This window comes from Sarcophilus harrisii, chromosome 2 (genome assembly GCF_902635505.1).
Source record: "Sarcophilus harrisii chromosome 2, mSarHar1.11, whole genome shotgun sequence".
Lineage (NCBI taxonomy): Eukaryota > Metazoa > Chordata > Mammalia > Dasyuromorphia > Dasyuridae > Sarcophilus > Sarcophilus harrisii.
Window position 1 is genome coordinate 77871537 of NC_045427.1, and position 19964 is coordinate 77891500.

At 32.5% G+C, this 19964-nt stretch overlaps 1 protein-coding gene across 4 annotated transcripts in view; it reads right to left on the minus strand.

Moving 5' to 3' along the window:
- The window catches only part of MAP4K3 (mitogen-activated protein kinase kinase kinase kinase 3), a 173232-nt gene that overhangs the window by 75120 nt on the left and 78148 nt on the right, over positions 1–19964 (minus strand). For all 4 annotated transcript variants that reach the window (XM_031950390.1, XM_031950392.1, XM_031950389.1 and 1 more), the window contains exons 3-8: positions 18115–18205; positions 9441–9505; positions 6854–6909; positions 6245–6292; positions 4805–4847; positions 2723–2795 (exon numbers count right to left, since the gene is read on the minus strand). In XM_031950390.1, coding sequence (XP_031806250.1) covers positions 2723–2795; positions 4805–4847; positions 6245–6292; positions 6854–6909; positions 9441–9505; positions 18115–18205 — 376 coding nt within the window. The remainder of the gene's footprint in view (positions 1–2722; positions 2796–4804; positions 4848–6244; positions 6293–6853; positions 6910–9440; positions 9506–18114; positions 18206–19964) is intronic.

Consider the following 19964-nt stretch of genomic DNA (forward strand, 5'->3'; position numbering starts at 1 on the left):
TGTTTGGCATCAAGACAACACATAGTTGAATGATTAAATGTTTCCATTATTAATCATTAGAATTATTAACTTGGGGCCAGGCACAATTGATGACACTGATTTGGATAAATCACCTGCATATAGTTTAATTGTTGTCAAGTTTTAATATGGTTTATTTTTTCTTTCTTTTTTTTGCTGAGGCAATTGGGGTTAAGTGATTTGCCCAGGGTCACACAGTTAGGAAGTATTAAGCATCTGAGACCAGATTTGAAATCAGGCCCTCCTGACTTCAAAGCTGGTGCTCTATCCACTGCATCACCTAGCTGTCCCATAATATGGTTTCTTTATCTAAATTAGAATAAGTTTGTTCCTTTCAAGTTTGATACAATTTTTTTAACTATACCTCTATTTAGTTTTTATAACTAAAGACACACACATATATTTTCGTCCATTTATATTAATGATATTTTTTTTCCCCTTCCTTCTTAATGGCAGGTTGGAGGATAGAATTGGCAATTGGAAATGAAAGAAAATTGAATAAAAAAATTTATCTGATCACAAACAAATTTAGGTACTGTTCTTTACAGACAAAAAGTTGCTCAGTCACCAATTTTATAACAAAAAATAATGAAATTTCTATTCCTACAACTTTTCCATTTCAAAGTGGCATTTTAAATAGGGTAAATATTCTTATAATTTAAATAATTTAATTTTAAGCATCTTTAGAAACCATGCTTCCCTAAAGAGATTTTTCCTACTTGTATGACTTTGTATCAAATCATACTATTTGTATGATGACAGAAACTCCACTATCAGAAATTCACTCTTTTCCACTTGGAGAGAATAAAAACCTCCCCAAACCCCTACTAATTAAGCATGTGATTCTATTACTTATAGAATTATCTTTTTAAAACAACAGACACATGCTATGTTCACTTCTTTTTTCTGTTTTTTTTTTTTTTTAACCTCTCCCAGGGTTTTTCCCTTTTGCTTTAATATTTCTCTTCCAACATAATTCATAAAGCAACGTATATATTAAAAATAAATAAAATGAAAAAAAAAAAGTACCAAAGAGGCACTAAACAAATGGTTGTTGATTGGCTGACTTGAATATAACGTGAAGACCTGAAGTTATTTAAAAGAACAAAAGAATCTAACAAATTAACAACTTCATAAGGAATTCTTGTTTGTTCAATTGTGGCTGACTGTTCAGTTGTGATTAAGATTTTCTTATTGAAGATACTGGAGTCATTTGCCACATTCTTTTTCTAATTCACTGTCTGAGGCAGGATTTGAACTCACAAAAATGAGTGCTCCTGATTCCCAGCCCAATAATCTATCTACTGCACCACCTAGTTGCCTTTATTTAAAATATACCAAAATTTAATTCTGTAATTTTAATTTGGCCTAATTGAATTACTGTAAAAGTTAAAAAGCATCCCTGATAAATAGGAAAAAAAATCTCCTTTGTCAAGAGAAAAAGGTTTTAAGAAGGCAAATTAAAAACAATAAACTACGTTATTATAATTTAATAGGTTCAGATAAGAAAAAGGAGTTTGAATTAAAATTCTCAACTCCCTTAAAATTCTAAAACCTATGATTAATTAAATTTAAGAACAAGTGCAATTACTTCGTTCCTGAAGTCAGGGGAACCTTGGACAAGCAGTCTAAAAGATCAACATTATCTACAAATAGCATTTACTATGCTGCTAGACTTTTGCAGGATACTATCCTTGGGACATAGATACAAGAATGGGGAAGCTTTCAATTTGTAATTAAACTGGAGAGACAGCGTATACAGAGTTATCACCCATTCCCCAATAATGAATGCCAAATGTAAAAAATGTTAAATTATGATGGAACTACCGGTGGGACCTTTTCAAACAATATCTCCTTAGACCTTTACAAGAATCCAATGAAATCAACATTACAATTATCACCTTCATTTTTACAGATGACAAAAGCTTAAATAAATTGCTCTTCTCTTGCCTCACTTGGCCCATATGGGGTGTATAGATACTAAGACCTACAAGAGCTTAGAGAACAGAGAAAGGCAGGAGGGAGTGTAGCAACCCTGGGAATGGTTTCTGCCAGAGATGGGACCAAACGAGGGGAGAGGTTGGGGATGGTCTTATAAAAAGGGTAAAGCTTAAGTAGAATATCTATGGTATACCAATGAGGCATGATAAAGGAGAGGGTTCTTTAGGGAGGTCCTGGAGGAAAGAATGCATTCTGGAAATAATGAGCAGGTTAGTTTATTTGAAGAGGATAGTTCTCAAATTAGAATACTGGAGGATAAGGCTGAAAAGACTAATGAGGATCAAATTTTTCAAATTAATGCTATGGAAGTTAAGATTTGTTTCAGTAGAAAATAGAATGTCACTCAGAAGAAAAATTGTAATTTGATAAAGGGTAAAAGAGCAGATTAGAGACATAGATATGATATGATGGGGGCCCAGAGTTAATTAGTGATAGCATGAGATTGTAAAGGAAGTACCAGATGAGAAATGATCAAATTCTGACAGAATATTTCTAGTAACAGAAACATTTTTCTAGAGTTCCTTTTTATGAATTAATAAAACTCCAATGCCTGTATTTGTCAATTGTGGGGAGTATTTCTGCCTCACATGCTTAGGGAAAAAAAAGTCATATCTGTTTATTTTTTCTGATTCAGCAGGAAAATGTTTTATAAAGCAACCTCAAATATAATTCTAATATCAAAATTAAATTAAAACAAAATTACCAATATGGTGTGCCAATGAAAGATTTCCGTTTGGCAATTGTAGCTGTTATTTGTGCAGAGACTCCAAAATCGGCTATTTTTAAAAGAGGGAGAAAAATTGTCAATAAATGGAATCGGTTTTACAAGGAAAATTTTTCAAATGCAAAATATAAATGTAAATCTAAATCTCAATGCAAAAAAAAAAAAAAAAAAGAACAATTTTGAGGCATGCTTTTTAATTAAACAGAAACCTGGTAGGCTAAACTTATTCATGATTTTTGTTATTTAAGCAAATATTACAGAACATCAAATCTATATATAATAGAGATTTTGTCATTTAATCTCACATGAACTAAATTTCTATGGAGATTGACGTCATTATGATATCAAAGGGAATTTCACATACATAAGTCAAAGTTGGGAGGTTTATCATATAATGCATTATTCCATTAGATTGTTACTGGGAAAAAAATTCTTTATAGCATTTTTAGTAGGAATTAAAATTTTCTAAATAAAAGGATCTAAGAATCCTGGAAACATAACCTTAAAGTTAAATATTAGATCCTTTTCCCCCAGTCCTCTCTAGCTATAGGCAGAATCAATTAAGTCACCAGGGACACAATAATAATAAATAAATAATAAATAATAAAAAACACAAGTAAGCTGTCCAAAGAGAGTAGAAATTCTCACAATATAACCCAGTACTATTATTAGGAGTTATGTAAGATTTTATTTTTCAAACCATAATTTTGAATTCTATGCTCTATGTTGCCTTATTTCCATAATAAGACAAACAAAATTACATATAATATGTTGCCATGATCCAGATGCATCTATTCATAAAAATTAGAATGATAATAAAATATGTACATTATTAACTAATCACAACTAACTTTATAGAACAAATAAGATGAATTGGTTGAATATTATTTGATTTTTTTCTTTACTCTAACTTTACTTGTAAGTACATATCCATCTTATCTGAAATAACGATATCTAGCTTAGTATTATTAAAAATCACAGTTATTACATTGATAAATCATTCCATCTCAGAGGTTTGTAAATGAAGCAATTCAGGTTGTTAATTCCCTTATATAACTTATAAAATGAAATTCATGAAATCACCATCTTAGAAGCACTTTTAAACTAAGTCAACACAATTAATAGTTTGAAATTTCATTCAACATAAGGAACATCTACTGCTGCTCAGTTCTGTTGTTTGTTTTGGGAGATAGAGGTTGCATCTAAAGTGGAGTACTCCTCTCAAAATACTGCTAAAAACAATATCCTCAAAGTAAGAAACAAGTCAAGCCTGATCCCAGAAGTAAATAAGCAGATTATGAAGTGCATTGAAGGAAGAAAACAAGGTAAATACTATATACATAATAATCCAACAACATAGTGTAGTGAATCAGGAAAACCTGGCAGACATATGCCCTAAAAAATCCTTCCTCTTAGTGCCTCAGTTTCTTAATCTGTAAAATAAAGGGCTAGACTTGATGATTGCTAGGGTTCTTTTTAGCTCTAACTCTATGAAGTAAATCCTAAATATCTACTGAGTGACTAACATGTCTTTAGACATGCTCTAAATATATCTCAATATTAGCATTTCACATATAATGTCTACGTGGATCCTTACAACAATCTGGAAAGGTAGATAAGGTGATATTACACACATTTAAAGATGGAGAAGTAAGGAGAGCTTATTTGCTGATTTACCTTGGTATCCAAAGAACCCAGACATCTTAGTATTTTTTCACTATATTAATGATGTATCTTTTTTATTTCTACTTTCTCAAATTCCTAAGCTTAAGTAGAGGTTTAACATCTTTTTCCCTCTTATCAAAAATAAGTACATTTGATGTAGTAAAATGAGTTATTTAAAACTTTCCTTACATATCTTCTTTCTATATGAAACTAAAGAATTTCCACAGTAGAAAATAATTGAAATCATAATTAACAAAACATTAATACTGTAAGACATAAAAATTTTACTAATATTAAATATTGTTTTACCTGTAAAAAAAAAAAGTCTAATTTTACAAAAAACCCATTATATTCTGATATAGAATCTACAAATGCACAAAATTTCAAATTACTTACCTAACTTCACATGGCCATTATCTGTTAATAGAATATTTGCTCCCTTCAAAGTGAGAAAATGTTAGTTAAAATTATGCAACTTGTACTCACTTTATTAACAAATGCACTAATGGTTAAATTTTAAAAAATATATTTAAAATGCTGACATGTTAAGTCTCAAAAAGTCTCTGTGCTCAAATTTTAACTTATAGAGAATTCATTATGAACCAGTAAGTTTATAGCCAAATTTAACCTTTCATATAGTCTCATTTTTTTTAACGAGAGATTCTACTTCAGCACTTTAAAAAACTGATATTAGTATACGTTAATATTCAAGTCTTTTATTAATTTGGGATATTATCATTTTTCTATTAATAAATTCTTCCACTAATATGCCAATAGAAGATTACTTGAATCATCGTTGCAGTGAATTCACCTTCCTACTTAGGAAAGTAACCCAAATAAAATGTGTTTACTTGATGGAACCTCAGCAAGAAGACACATTAAGTAGTGGGCACCAACAAGGGCATTTTGCTTCCCCTATTGACATGATTTACCTTTGGCTGTTTGTTCCTCAGTGAAGATGAGATATACTATTTTTTAAAAAATGAGTGCTACAGAATCATAGGCAGTTATTTTATAGGATTTATGTAAAACCTGTTAGTAATAAGAAGAGAAAGTTAGAGGTAAAAAAAGGTTCTCTAACAGGATTCTTTCCAGTTGAGGGTCTGTTGGGATTAGTGCAGACCTAAGAATTACATTCAATTCAAAATAGCTTATTAGGCACCTACTATGTGCCAAGCATTCTGTCAGATTTAGGGGAAAGATAAAAAGCAAGAAAGAAAAGGAAAAGAAACCAAGAAAATAGTAAGAGGAAAAAAAAAAACCCAACACACAAATGTAAGGGGAAAAGATGTGTCAGGATAAGAGAGATAGTGTAACAGGAGAAATTATCTGAGAAGTCAAAGGACAAGATCCAGACCACAGACTGCTGACCACAAAGGCACAGTAACTACAGGACAGTTTGTCATTAAGTCAAATGAAAGCCATAAGAAAATGGGTATTTGGGTAATCCTCAAATCACTCATTTTGATGTTCTATCAATAGAACTTCATTAATGTATTAAGAGTTTTCTTTAATGTAAAAATATGAAAATTTCATAAAACCTAATTTTAAGGACATAAGAATCTTAAAGACTATGAATGAAGACAAATTAACTCAAAGACTATTTACCAGAAACAAGTATAGATAAACTCAACCATAGCAACATCATTAATTAGTTATTGATTAGTGATGGATGCTACTCACACAAAATAATTTTTTTACCAGTAACACTTCTTTTTCAATGGCAAACAGGAAAATACTAAGACAATTCTGCATAATAAGTTTTACCAAGAGAAAAACTTTTCTTTTTTTTTTAAATAGAGAAGACTTAAGACAAAATTATAATAAAACACACACCTTTATATCTCGGTGCATTTTTCCTTTACTGTGTAGGTAATACAATCCCTGAAGGTTCAAAGAAAAAAGACATTTATAACAGAAAGCAAATCTGATACTCAGATTTAAAAGTACTATCCTTTACTTATAATGTTACAAGTTTAGGTCAAATCTACAATATGGTCCTCTGAATTTATTTTAAAGGCAGAATCAAAGATATGATAAATTCAAAATATTAATAAATTCACCCAGCAGAGAAAAATACAATAAGAAGTGAGCAATTTCTCAAAATAGTTAAGAAATAAATAGTATTGATATAATATTTCTCACCATGATAATTGGCAAGTTTTCTATTTGAAAATAAAAGAAGGTTAGGTTAAACATAGAATGTATAATAACAGAAATACTTTCTGAAAGAACCTAAACAGTCTACTTCTAAGTTACATTTGAATTCTTATATTTTTATTGAAAAAAGAGATGTTCCCTCAAAAAAGATACATTTAACTGTACTATGAAAAACCAAAGTATATTCTTTGGTATACTAATTTACTAAGCTCCAACGATATGAATCAGATGATACTCCTTTTTGTGAAAAAATACGGAATTCTTTTAAATCAATATTTCAACTACCTGTAGTGTTTCTCTGCTAACATAGGCAATCTGCTGTTCTGATAGAGGTCCAGTCACTGAAATGGAGGAGAAAAAAGTGTCAAAATCTTACAAGTTTAAATCAATAAACAATCAAATCATACTTGACAGCCAGTTACCTTTTCAAGATTCCCAATTTTATAGTTTACTGATATGGTTTTCTTTTTTCCCTTCAATTTTCTAGTTGGTTTCATTAAATATGGAATAGAGGATTGTATATTGAAAGGGGAATTGGAGGAGTTTTTAATCAGTTTATTATTTGGAGCAAATTAGAGCTGATCTATGAATAACCAGCCAACATCTACTTCAACTGTCATATGTTACAAAATTTTAAGTAAGGTTATTTGCAGCATTTCAGTCCAATGAAAGAAAACTATTTACTCCATTTAATCCATTCATGATAGGAAAAGATTTATAGGCTTGAAAACAAACTAACATAATTTCTCTGAATTTAGAACCACCGTATTTGAAGCTTAAAAAATGGATCTTTTAAGTGACATAATAGATAGAGGGAAAAACTAAGCATTTTTAATGCGACAACTTTTATTGGTATAACACTAACTCAAAATGAATTAATAATCCTCAATATTTGTTGGCATTCTGAATCAGCATCAAGATTAATTAAATATTCTGGGATACTCGGGTAAATATTACAAAATACACTTTTAAAAAAGACTGCAGCTTAAGGCAAGAGATTTACTGAAGCACACATTTTATTGAAAGTAATAATAATACAGATTTTAACAAATCTGAATTTGTTTTTCAGGCCCTCAATTATATAGTATCCCTATCTTTCTCTCACCTTCATTTTAGCATTGCTCCTCTCATATAATCTCTAACTCAGCAATTTTCACATATACTATACTTCCCCCAACTTGTTTCTTGGTACATGCTATTCCCAACATATTCTTTCTTCTCTCTGCAGTTCCAAATATTAACTATTTGTCAAAGCCTAGCTTAAGTTATATCTCCTCCACAAAGCCTTCTAAGAATAATTTGGTGACATGGTACACCAAACTCATCTTGTCATTCTCTTATTTCATTTACTTTTAAGGTAATGTCAAAAGCTGTTTACTCTGCCTACTATGTGTAATCTTGTTTGGAATGTATAGAGGCAAATAAGAAATGCACTCAATAAGTTTATAATCCAAGCAAGCATATAAATAACCATAATATAAAAGAGAAAAATATAAATATATAAAATATGCTAAGTAGTATGAGATCACTTCCAATATGAAGGCATTAAGGAAAGCTTCCTAAAGCATAGGATATGATCTGAGTTGGGTCTTAAAGGATAGGTAGGGTTTCAAGAGGCAGAAATTATGGGGGGAGAGAGAGAGAGAGAAAAAGAGAGAGAGAGAGAGAGAGAGAGAGAGAGAGAGAGAGAGAGAGAGAGAGAGAGAGAGAGAGAGAGAGAATAGAACATATTAAACACAAATGTAGCTGAGCAAAAAAGGACACATTTATAGATCAGTGACTATCTGTATTTGACTATGATTTAGAATACTTAAAGGGAAATAATGACATAAAACTTTAAAAGTGGGTTGTAATGCCTTAAATGCTAAATCAATGAACATGAATGAACTTTATTCTACAGGTAACCAACAAACCCTTAATATTTTTGAGTAAAATGGCATAATCATATTTATGCATTAAGAATATTAATAAAGCAGCAGTGTAGATCATTTGGAAGAATAAAAAATGGGCCAGGTATGTATTGGAAAGTGAGGAAGGTAATTCTAACAAGGAAGGCCTGGACAGGGATGCCAGTGTAAATCAGAGATACTTCTGAGATAAAAAGAACAAAGCCTGATATCGCATTTAGGGACAAACTTGTGAGAGGAAGAACAAAAGATGATGTTGAGATTTTGAGCCAATGATTAGGAGAACTGAATTACAAACAAATCAGGAGAGATATTCAGAGGAAGTATAGTAAATTTCACTTTGGATATGCTGCATTAAATATGATAACTTATATTTATATAGTATTTTACAAAGTACAATAATATTTCTTAGAGACAGACCTAAACAGTTAAGTAATGTGAGCATTATTATTCACACTATATAAATGAGGAAACTGAGGCACAGGGAGATGAAATAGTTTTACCTATTAAATGGTGAGGCTAAGAATGAATCCCAGTGCTCTATTATACTGTGCTATCTTTCTATTATACTCTATTGTCTGTTCAGGTGGCAAAAAGGAGTTATATTTAACCTGTCCTCGCCAAAATCAGAGGCAGAGACAATCCCCCAAACTTTGTATTCCTCATTGTCAAACAGATGTTCATCCCTTTGAAGCTAGGTAGTGCACTTCCTTGCACAGGAGAAAGAATAAATTTTTACTCTTATGTTTTTTCTAATGAAACATGACAACCTGGCACTGTGGATTTATTGTACTATAATATAAAGGATTTATATTATTAATCTATGAACTGCTCACAGACATTTAAATAGTAACCTATGGAAGTAACATAAAGCAACTTTTTCTTGCCAAATTATTTTCATTGCAATGACATTATAAATAAAAGTCTATTCATCTTTTAAAAAATATATATGAATTCTGACTTACCATGATATATGTCCTGCAAAGAACCACCTCCACAAAACTCCATGCAAATCCATAGTTTATCTCGCCTATTAGTGAAAAAGCATGCATTTATAATTTTCTTATGGCTATATTTATCTATGGTAAGGTAAAAGATATCTTAGTTATTTTACAATAAAATGCAATCTACATTAAAACTTTCATTTAATCTCTAGAATTTAATGACTTACTTTAATAATGTATCTATAATTCAAAACAAAATAATTTTACTATGGATAAATCAATTTTTTTTTTTTTTGGCTGAGGTAATTGGGGTGAAGTAACTTGTCCAGAGTTATATAGCTAGGAAGTGTTAAGTGTCTGAGGTCACTCCTGACTTCAGGGCTGGTGCTCTATCCACTGTGCTTTAAATCAATTTAAAAAATAAAAATAAAAGCCTTAACTTTCTAGATGTAAAACTTCTTACATGTAAAAAAACTTTTAGATGTTAAAAGCCAAACCAACATATTTTCTTGCCTTTTGCTATCACCCTACTGTGCTATCTTTGACTTAATTCTGATCTAGGAAGAAACATTTGGAGTAATTTTAAAAAGCTGTCATTAACTTCTATAACAAAATGGAGGTTCCCCTTTCATTATATAAAGTTTTACATGTAAACACCTCACTCATTTGTCTGACAGTAGACAATAATCTTCAAAGCATGTCAAGTATTTCCAGATTCTAAAATGACTAACTCTGCAAAAGCATCATTGTATGGTTGTAGTCTGGGCCCCCTAGAATTTTAGAAGGTAATCTTGTAATCTTCATCCATGGAAAGAGCATCCTAATCAACAATATTACCAATCTCTGAAATAACAGAATGGCCATCATTTTAAGGAAGATGTAAATAATAGTGATGAAAAAGCCTGCCATCTCTGGGAGAAAACCCATCAAGTAATAAGTCAGAAAAGGAAAAAAAAAAAATGACTTCATCTGGTAGATCTAAATTGGAATAATAATAATCCAGTAACACGCAAAATACCTTTTTCACAAACAGTGTTTTAAATGTTTACTATTTATGTGGTTATTTCTAAGCAAAATTTCTGTACTCAGTTCCATTCTTACCCAAAGTCAGGGCAAGAGAATAAGAAGAAATCTGCTAGCAAAGACTTACTCCAGACTTTAGTGTACATATATATGTAGAACATATCCTTTTATGAGTAAGGTTATCAAAAAAGAGCTAGAATGTCCCATAAAGTACAATGCTAGATTCCCTAAACTTGCATTTCAGAAAACCGCTGGCCAGCGAAATTAATAGTAGTTTTTTGATCTCTAATCTAGAACTTGCTTCAAACATAATGTATTACTTTACTTTGTAAAAATCAAGAGTGAAATAAAATAAATTATTACATTGACCATGTCTATCTCTAGTTCATCACCCCTGCAGAGGCAGAATGTAAATCTCATTATCATCAGAACCTTTGAAGTCTAACAATGTTGTTTTCCTCTACATTACTGTAATCACCATGAAAATTGTTCTTCTGGTTATTTTGTTCTCTATCAGTTCCCAAAAATCCTTTCCAAGTCTCTCTGAATTTCTCATATTTGCCTCTTTTTAAAATAATAATTATTTTATTTTCAGTTTATGAAATAAAATAGCATTTCCATTACAGAGTATAGAACTTGCTATTCCTTTAAAGATATAATAGAATTATCACGCAAATTTCTTTTTTTTTCTTCCCTCCTCCCACCGTAGAAATGGCTACCATTACACACACACACACACATGTGTGTGTATGTGTTTGTGCATGAATTATTCCATACATACCTCTATCAGTTCTTTCTCTGGAGGTAACTAGCATCTTTCTTCATATGTCTTTTATTATTAATTTTGGTGTTTATAACAGTCAAAATGATTTATTTGCTCAAAGTTGTCTTTAAAACAGTATTGTTGCTACAATATACAACTTTCTCTTGGTTCTGCTCACAAGTCTTTCTGTGTTTTTCTAAGATGACCGAGCTCATTATTTCTTACTGCAAAGCAGGATTATTCACAATCATCTATCACAACTTATTTGGTCATCCCTCAATTGATGGGTATCCCTGCAATGGTTATTTTCAATTCTTTGCCACTACTGCTATAAATATTTTAGAAAATACATGGTCTTTTCTTTTTTTTCCCCAATCACCTTTGCAAATAGAACTATATGTGGTATAGCTGGGTCAAAGTGTTTAGGCAGTTTAGTTATGGGTATAATTTTAGATTGCTCTCCAAAATGAATGGATCAGTTCACAACTCCATCAACAATAAACCAATTTTTCCACATTCCCTTCACTTCTTAGAGAGCACAAACATTACATTACATTCTTCCTTAGAACATATAACATAACTTCCTTAGAAATTTCTCAACTAATGGCTACATACTTTGTTTCCTATTCTTTGCTACCCAAAAAAGCTGCTATAAATCTTTTTATACAAATACATCTTTTCCCTCTAGAAATCTTTGATTTCTTTGATACATAATAGCAGGCATAGATGAAGTCAAAAAGAATATGCTTTTTAGTAACTTTCAAGTATTAATTAAAAATCATTTCTCTAACAATGTATTAATGACCTGTGCTCCTGTACTTGCTTTAAAATTTGCAATTTCTTCTTTGTCAATTTGACAAATAAATGACTTTGTCTATTTTACTTATTATGATTATCAGGATCTCTTTTAAAATAATACTTGTGAAACATGACCTCTTACACTTTCCACTAAATGTGACTTTTTACATTTAGACCATTTATCCACATGGACCTTAGCAAGGCATATGGTGTAAGATTTGCACTAAGACTACTTTGCCCAGACTGCTTTCAAATTTTCTGAGCACTTTTTGTCCTTGAGTTTCTGAATACTACACTATTATCAACAACTTTCTGGGTCAACTCAGGCTGTTCAATGTCTAACTTTTCTATATTTCAAATGTTTTCCTTGATATTAATTCCTGATGAGTTGTTTCCACAGATATATTAATAATTCCTTGGTATTTTAACTAATACAGTGCTAAATCTGCAAATGAATCTGGCAGATTATGGCATGGAGAATTGAAAACTATTTTGGAGGTCATTTAATACAACTTCTATACAAAAGGAACCCCACTAAAACATACTTGACAATTGGGGTCCAGTTTCCAAAGAGGGAAAACCCATATTCTCCGAGGGCAATAATGGCAAGTTTTTCCTGACACTGAGTCTGAATTCTCAACTTCCCTTCAGCGTTCCTCGTTCTGTTTTTCTGGAGTCAAGCAAAACAAGTCCAATTATCTCTCTCCATGTGACAACCCTTTAAATACTTGACACTAGCTGTTATATTCCTTCCCACCTTCTCAGGCTAACCAGAACTAGCTTCAGATGATTTTCATTTTAAAGAATCCACAATCGTTCACTACCTTGGTAGCCTTCCTCTGGACATTCACCAGTTTACTGACATCTTTCTTAAGAGATGCCACACCAAACAAAATACAAAACTTTGGATGAAATATAACAAGGCAAAAATATACAAGAGCACCACATACCTTCTTCCAGCTTAACCTTTTCCTTTCTCCTTCCATTTTCCTCTCCCCAATGAGTGCTGATTTGCATATCTATTTATCTAGCCCTGAATCTCTGTACTCACATCTCCAACTGCTTATTAGACATCTTACTAACATGGGAAATCTCAGACACCAAACTCGGCATATTCCAAAAAGGACCCGTTACTTTTCCTCCCAACGGGTTCTTGAATGTGATATGTCCAACAGGTTCTTGAATGTGGCATGTCCCTAACACTATTGAGAGTTCCACTGCCCTCTTAGATGCCCTAACACCAAAGCCAGGCATCTTCTTAACTATTTTTCATCCCCCAACCTCTACCTTGTAGCTTCCATCTTCTACAAAAAGCTTTTCACGATGCCCCTTAATTCCAGTTCCTTCCTTTCTGGTGGTGGGACACACCAGCAATATGTCCCATTATGTCCTTTCTGTACATAAATATTGTCAGGCTGCCTTCCCCGTGGGATTGTGAGCTTCCTGAAAACAGGAGCAACTTTTTACCACTCTTTTAAAATCCAAAACTTAGTAGGTAATAAATGCTTAATGACTGACTAAGACTTGGCTATCTCTGGATTTTCTGGTCAACCATCCCAGCATTGGCTGAACTTTCAAGTCACACTTCTACCTAATTACCCTCCCCGCGCCCTCCCCCCACCCCCCACTTCCCCATCTCTTCCAAATTCACTGGTTGTGGTAGTCTCTTCCTTGATTTTCCTCAGATAAGACCTTCCATCTCTCAAGTTGATATATTTTAACTGGCTAGTCCCCAGGTATGTGATTTTCTCCCTCCTCATCTATACCACCTTGGCTTCCTTGCCTTCCATAAATTTTCAACTAAAACCCCACCTTTTATAAGAAGCCTTTCCCAATCCTCAATACCAGTGTGTTTCACTTTTCTCCAAATTTTTTTGTATATAGCTTGTTTGTATATAGCTATCTGAGTATTGTCTTCCCCTTGAGAAAAAGGCTTTTTGTCTTTCTTTCTATCATCACCACATAACACAGTGGCTGGCTGGCACTAAATGAATATTTGTTGATTTGATTATTAAATTCCTATCTCTAAAGCTATGTTGCACCTCTTAATACAGTCCAAGTGTGCATTATTTTTTTTGACTGCAACATCATACTGATAACTCACATAAAGCCACATAAATAACATTGCCTGCTTGCCATCTGGGGGAGGAGGTATAGGGAGGGGGGAAGGGGTGGAGGGAGGGAGGGAGGGAGGGGAAAAATTGGAACAGAAGTGAGCATAAGAGATAATGTTGTAAAAAATTACCCTGGCATGGGTTCTGTCAATAAAAAGTTATTAAAAAAAAATAACACTGCCACTTTTTCTAAATAATTGTTGTCTATCTATGCCTTTTCCATCTTTTGTCCTACTTAATTTTTTAATTTTATTGAATTTCTTTAGATCCATCAAAATGTTCTATCAAGATCTTCTTAGTCATTTACTGTATTAGCTATCCCAACCAACTAGTGTCACCAATAAATTGGATGAATATAATATCAATACCTTTATTCAAATCATTAATAAAAATGATAAATGTCACAGGATCCTTCTCAGATCCCTGGGATACTCCACTGAAGATCTTCTGTCACACTGAGAATGAATCATTAACAAATGTTCTTTGAGCCTGGCCATTCAACCAGTTCCAAATCCATATGATTAAATTGCTTTCACACACATACAACCATACCTTCCCCTCAAGAATAGTAATTTAAGAAGATACTATCGAGGAGATGGCTCTCATGCAGTTTCCCTTACTACTTTAGTGATCTTGTCCAAAAAACTCTCCCAAAAAACAAAAATACAAGTGAAGGTAGTTTCTTATTACCTATTCTTGATGAAGCCATGTTGGCACTTTTCAATTACTCACTTCCTTTCTGCCTAGTTGTCAAACATTTCTTTTGTTTATTTGTTATTTAATTTCTCTAGAGATCACCATCAAACACACTGGTCTCTAATCTGTAAACTCTGTTCCCTTCCTATTTTTAAAAAATCAAGTCAATTAATCAACAGCCATTAAGATTCTACTATGTGCCAGATACTCTGCTAAACACTGGGATTACCTCATCCCCCCAAAAAGACAAAAGTTAGTTCCTGACTATAAGAAACTTACACTCTAATAGGGGTAATAACAAATACATACAAATATAAAAGGAAAGGCAAAGAGGAGTAGAGAAAGGGCTTCTATAGAAGATAGGACTTAATAGACTAATAAAGACAGAGAGATCAGCAGTCACAGTGGAAGAGAGAGAGCATTCCAGTCATGGAGGATGGCCAGAGATCAGAGCTGAAAGAAGTATCTTCTTGTTTGTAAAACCTGCAGGAGATCATATCAGAGAGTAAATATAAAAAGACTGAAGATCTCTGAACACCAAACAAAGGTCAAGATTTGCCTTTTTCTAATCTTGTGATACTTCTCCCAACTTCCATGATCTGATCTGCCTTAGTAATCAAACCTGCAATCTTTTGAACTAAAGGATCTAATTTTTCTGGGCCAGTTGGATTGAATCCTTGAAGTCTGCAAAACACTTTACTTTTTTGGGTCATTTTTGTTTCGTCATTTCTAGTATAAGGTATCATTTATTTTGGCAGAGCAAGGAGCAACAAAATCAGAAATGAATGGCTTGGCCATCATTGTTTTGTCAATTATCACATTAACATCCAAAGGAAAGGGCCCTATCCCTTCTTAGAGTCCATGTTTTTTCTTTCAAGATGTTTTTTAATGAACAAATTTGGTTTTCATTCCTTCCCATTCCTGCTCTTCCCCTTATCCAACACAGTGGGGGAAAAAATAAAAATAAAAACAAAATGTATTATAAATTTGAATAATCATGCAAAATAAATATGTCCTTTGGCTATATTTTTTTAAAAAGTCCCTTTCTGCATATTACTCCATGATCTTCTGGCAGGAGGCAGGTAGCATTCCTCATCATTGGTCCTCTGGAATTATGTCTGGTTATTGAGTTGCTCACAATTCTTACAACTTTCAAAATTGTTTATTTTTACAGTTGTTGAATTACTATATTACTGCATCTGCTTACATCATCAATTCAGACAAAACTTCCAAATTACTTCTAAAAGTGTCACCTTTTATTATTTCTTCTAGTCCATTAATATTCCAAACATTCATGTATCACAATTTGTTCAGTCATTTCCCAATTAATGGCAATTTTCTCTCCTTTCATTTCTAGTTCTTTGCTACTACAAAAAGAACTTCTATAAATACTTTTGCATGAGTCCTTTTTTTTCTTTTATCTCTTTGGACTTTAAGTCTAAGAGTGATATCATTGAGTCAAAAGATAAACAGTTTGGTGACATATACAATGATTTCATTACAATGGTTCACCTGTAATATTAGGTAGCAAAAACTTCCATCTGTCCAACATTTAAATATGAGAACAACTTAGGAGCCCGTCCAAGAGGTACAAAGGGTTTGTGGCTGCCTCATGTGGCCATCATGTAGCACTGTTTTTATCAGACATTATGATCTGTAGAAATTACTTCTCGGAGACTAAAGTACAGAGGAAGAAGGGAATAATGAATTTTAACCCAGAGGCACTTGAGAGAAAATAAACAAACATGTAAGGATATAGGATATGAAATAGAAAATAAAATTCAGAAAAGAATGGAAAGGGGAAAAAAAAACAAAACAAAAATCAGATGTCCATCTAATAGAACACAATTCAACAATGTGGTGAGGAATATAACAAAGTATTATTTCACTCTAAGAAAAAAAAAAAAAGCAACAAACATGAAGAATACAAGGAAGCTAAGGAAAACCTTATGTGAATGGAGGCAAAGTGAAATATGGAAAACTAGGAATACAATATGAACAATTTAAGAATATAAATAAAAAAAAAAAAACAGGAAGCTGAAATGTTATAATTACAAAGTTTGGTCCAGAAAAAAAAAAAAAAAAACTATACCTCCCTCCTTTCTTTGAAGAGGGGGGGAACTATAGAAACTGAATCCTGCATAAACTATTGAATTTAATTATATACTAATTAGTTTTGCTTATTAACTGATTGCTCCCACCCCCCCTTTTTAAAGAATGGCTTTCTGTAATGCAAATTAAGACAACTCTGAGGTATCACTTCACACCTCTCAGATAGGCTAAGTTGAAAGGAAAAGATAATAATAAATTGTTGGAAGGAGATGTAGGAAAATTGAGACACTAATATAGAATTGTGATATGATCCCACCATAAAGAGCAATTTGAAACTATGTCCAAAGAGCTACAAAACTGTACATATCCTTTAATCCAGCAATACCACTACTGGGTTTATCTACCAAAGAGATCATAAAAGAGGGAAAAGGATCCACATGTGTAAAAATGTTTGTAGTAGTCCTTCCTATAGTCCTAAAGAACTAGAAATTAAGTGAATGCCAATTAGGTGGGGATGGCTGAATAAGTTATAACATATGAATGTAATGGGATATCATTGTTCTATAAGAAATGATGACGAGGATCATTTCAGAAAAGCCTCAAAAGACTTACATGAGCTAATGCTGAGTGAAGTGAGCAGAACCAGGAGAACATTGTACATTTTAACAGCAAGATTATGTGATAATCAACTGTGATGCATTTGGCTCTTCTCAGCAATGTGGTGATTCAAGACAATTCCAATACACTTGGTATGGTAAATGTCATCTGCCATCCAGAGAGAGAACGATGGAGACAAAATATGAAGCATTTTCACTTTTTTTGATTACTTTTTCCTTCTCATGTTTTTTTTTTGGTCTAATTTTTCTTGTACAACATAATGTGGTTTTAAAAGATTGCACATATTTAACCTGTTATCAGATTGCTTGTTGTCTTAGTAAGAGAGGGAGGGAGAAAAATTTGGAACACAAAGTCTTACAAAATCAAATGTTGAAAACTATTTTTACATGTACTTGGAAAAATAAAATATTATTGAGCAAAACCCAAAAATGTAATTGGCATATATTTAATGAAATAAATAAAACACAATAGACTATTTAAAAAAAAAAAAAGAATGGCTTTCTGTATGGGGGAAGAAAAAAAGCAGATATGCTCAAAAATAATGATTATCAAGTTTATTATACCATAATCTTTATTTTTTATTCTTCACCTAATATAACATTTTTTTAAAAATTGAAAACAAATATTATACCTGAGATAGCTGCCAAAATAAGCAACAATGTTTGTATGTTTACAGTCTTTCATCATAATAATTTCTTGCTGTACAACTGCAAAGTCTTCTCCTGAAAAAGAAAAAGATGAATATTCAGTAGTTCATCAAAATAAGTTTTAAATTTCTATCAACTTCTATAATATGTTCATTTTGTTTTTTTTAAAATGACAGCTTAGTCATGATAATTATCAGTCATGGTACAATCATGACTATATAAGTTAGGGGAAATTAGTATGTGCCAAGGGAAGCTCTGAATATGAATTAGCTAGACAGAAAGATAATTATTCCACCTTAAAGATAACACTGGGCATAGACAATTTTATGATAATAAACAATGGTCTCTTAAAAGATGAAATATAAAATTTGTTTGCTAGAGAAGTAGCATAAATTATAGCTCTTTGGGGTCTATACGCAATCAAGAAGCCTAAACTTGTGGAGAAGGGTTGCCAGATGGCCTGAGTATACAATGCCTTGTCCTTGTTTCAATTGGGTTGGGATGCAAAACAGTCCAGTATCCGAGTTTCATTTTGTCAATACTCAGTCTCTTCTCCCTACTCCCTCATGCCTAATTATGCCCTGTATTCTCTACAGTAAAATCTGGCAATCCTATAGCAGTATCACATGCTGTAGCTCCTGAATGAACACTTGTAACAGGAACAAGAAAACTGAGGAGAATGTAATTCTGTGCAATTATACGGTACTTTAAAGGATAGGAAAACATGGAATCCACACTAAATGGAGTAGCTTTATTGATTTTAAAAGCTCTTTTAAGTCTAAAAGTAGCTTGATTAAATATATATAGAAATGATTAGTATTATTAATAGTAGAAATTAAGTAGTTGAAATTAGTAGTAGGAAAAAAAGAGACCCTCAGTTTCAACTTCTCAAATAAATACTCAAACCATTAATTAATAGGTCAGTGTTCAGGATTAAAGGTCTATTTAGCTTTGGCTACTTCTTGCTATGTATGGTACTTCAAATTGGAATAATGCAATCATGTTCTACAAACCAGTACCTGAGTCTATCTAACAGACTGAGGATATGGGGGGCAGGGCTGAAGAATAAGGGGATAAGGAATGTGTATAGTAGGAGAAGTCTCCCTTTGAGGTGCCATCAATATCTGTTATAAGGAATAGAATAAAATAAGCATAGTATCTCAAGTTCTTGCTTGTAGAGAGACAGAACTTTGGAGAAGTATGCTTGAAACAAGGTGTTAACTCAATGGAATTGATGAGATGATGGCTCTCTAGTTCACATATATACTTAGTATGGTTATGTAATGGTTCTCTAATCAGTATGCTGTAATAATGTAATTACAATAATGTATATAAGGGCTAAGAAGGACTGGAAATGAGACATTCTATCTTTAACCAGCCTCCTGGTGGCTCTCCTGCCTCCTGCACTCTCTGCACTAAGATCAAGGCTGGTCCAGAGGGCCTCCAGTAAGCTAGCCTAGACATTACACTTACTCCCTGCCTAATGTAGGGATTCCAAACAAGTTCTTCTTCAAAGAAGTTAACCTTCAGTTAACTAGTTGAAGATAATATTCCTCATTGCTCAAGAGAACAAAATGTAATTGAGTCAATATCCCTTACGGTTTCTATGGCCTATCTCTAAAGATTTCCAGATGCCTGCACACTAAGTATCAGTTCTTGGGAAAAATCACATTACAATATCCTTCATATCTTTTACTGCTATCCCTTTAGACCACAAAACGTAAGACTCTCAAATTTGGAAGAGATCTCAGAGGACCTCTACTTCAAATCACCTCTGAATCAGGCTCTTCTACTCAAGATACACACAAAAAAACTATCTAGCTCTTACTTGAAG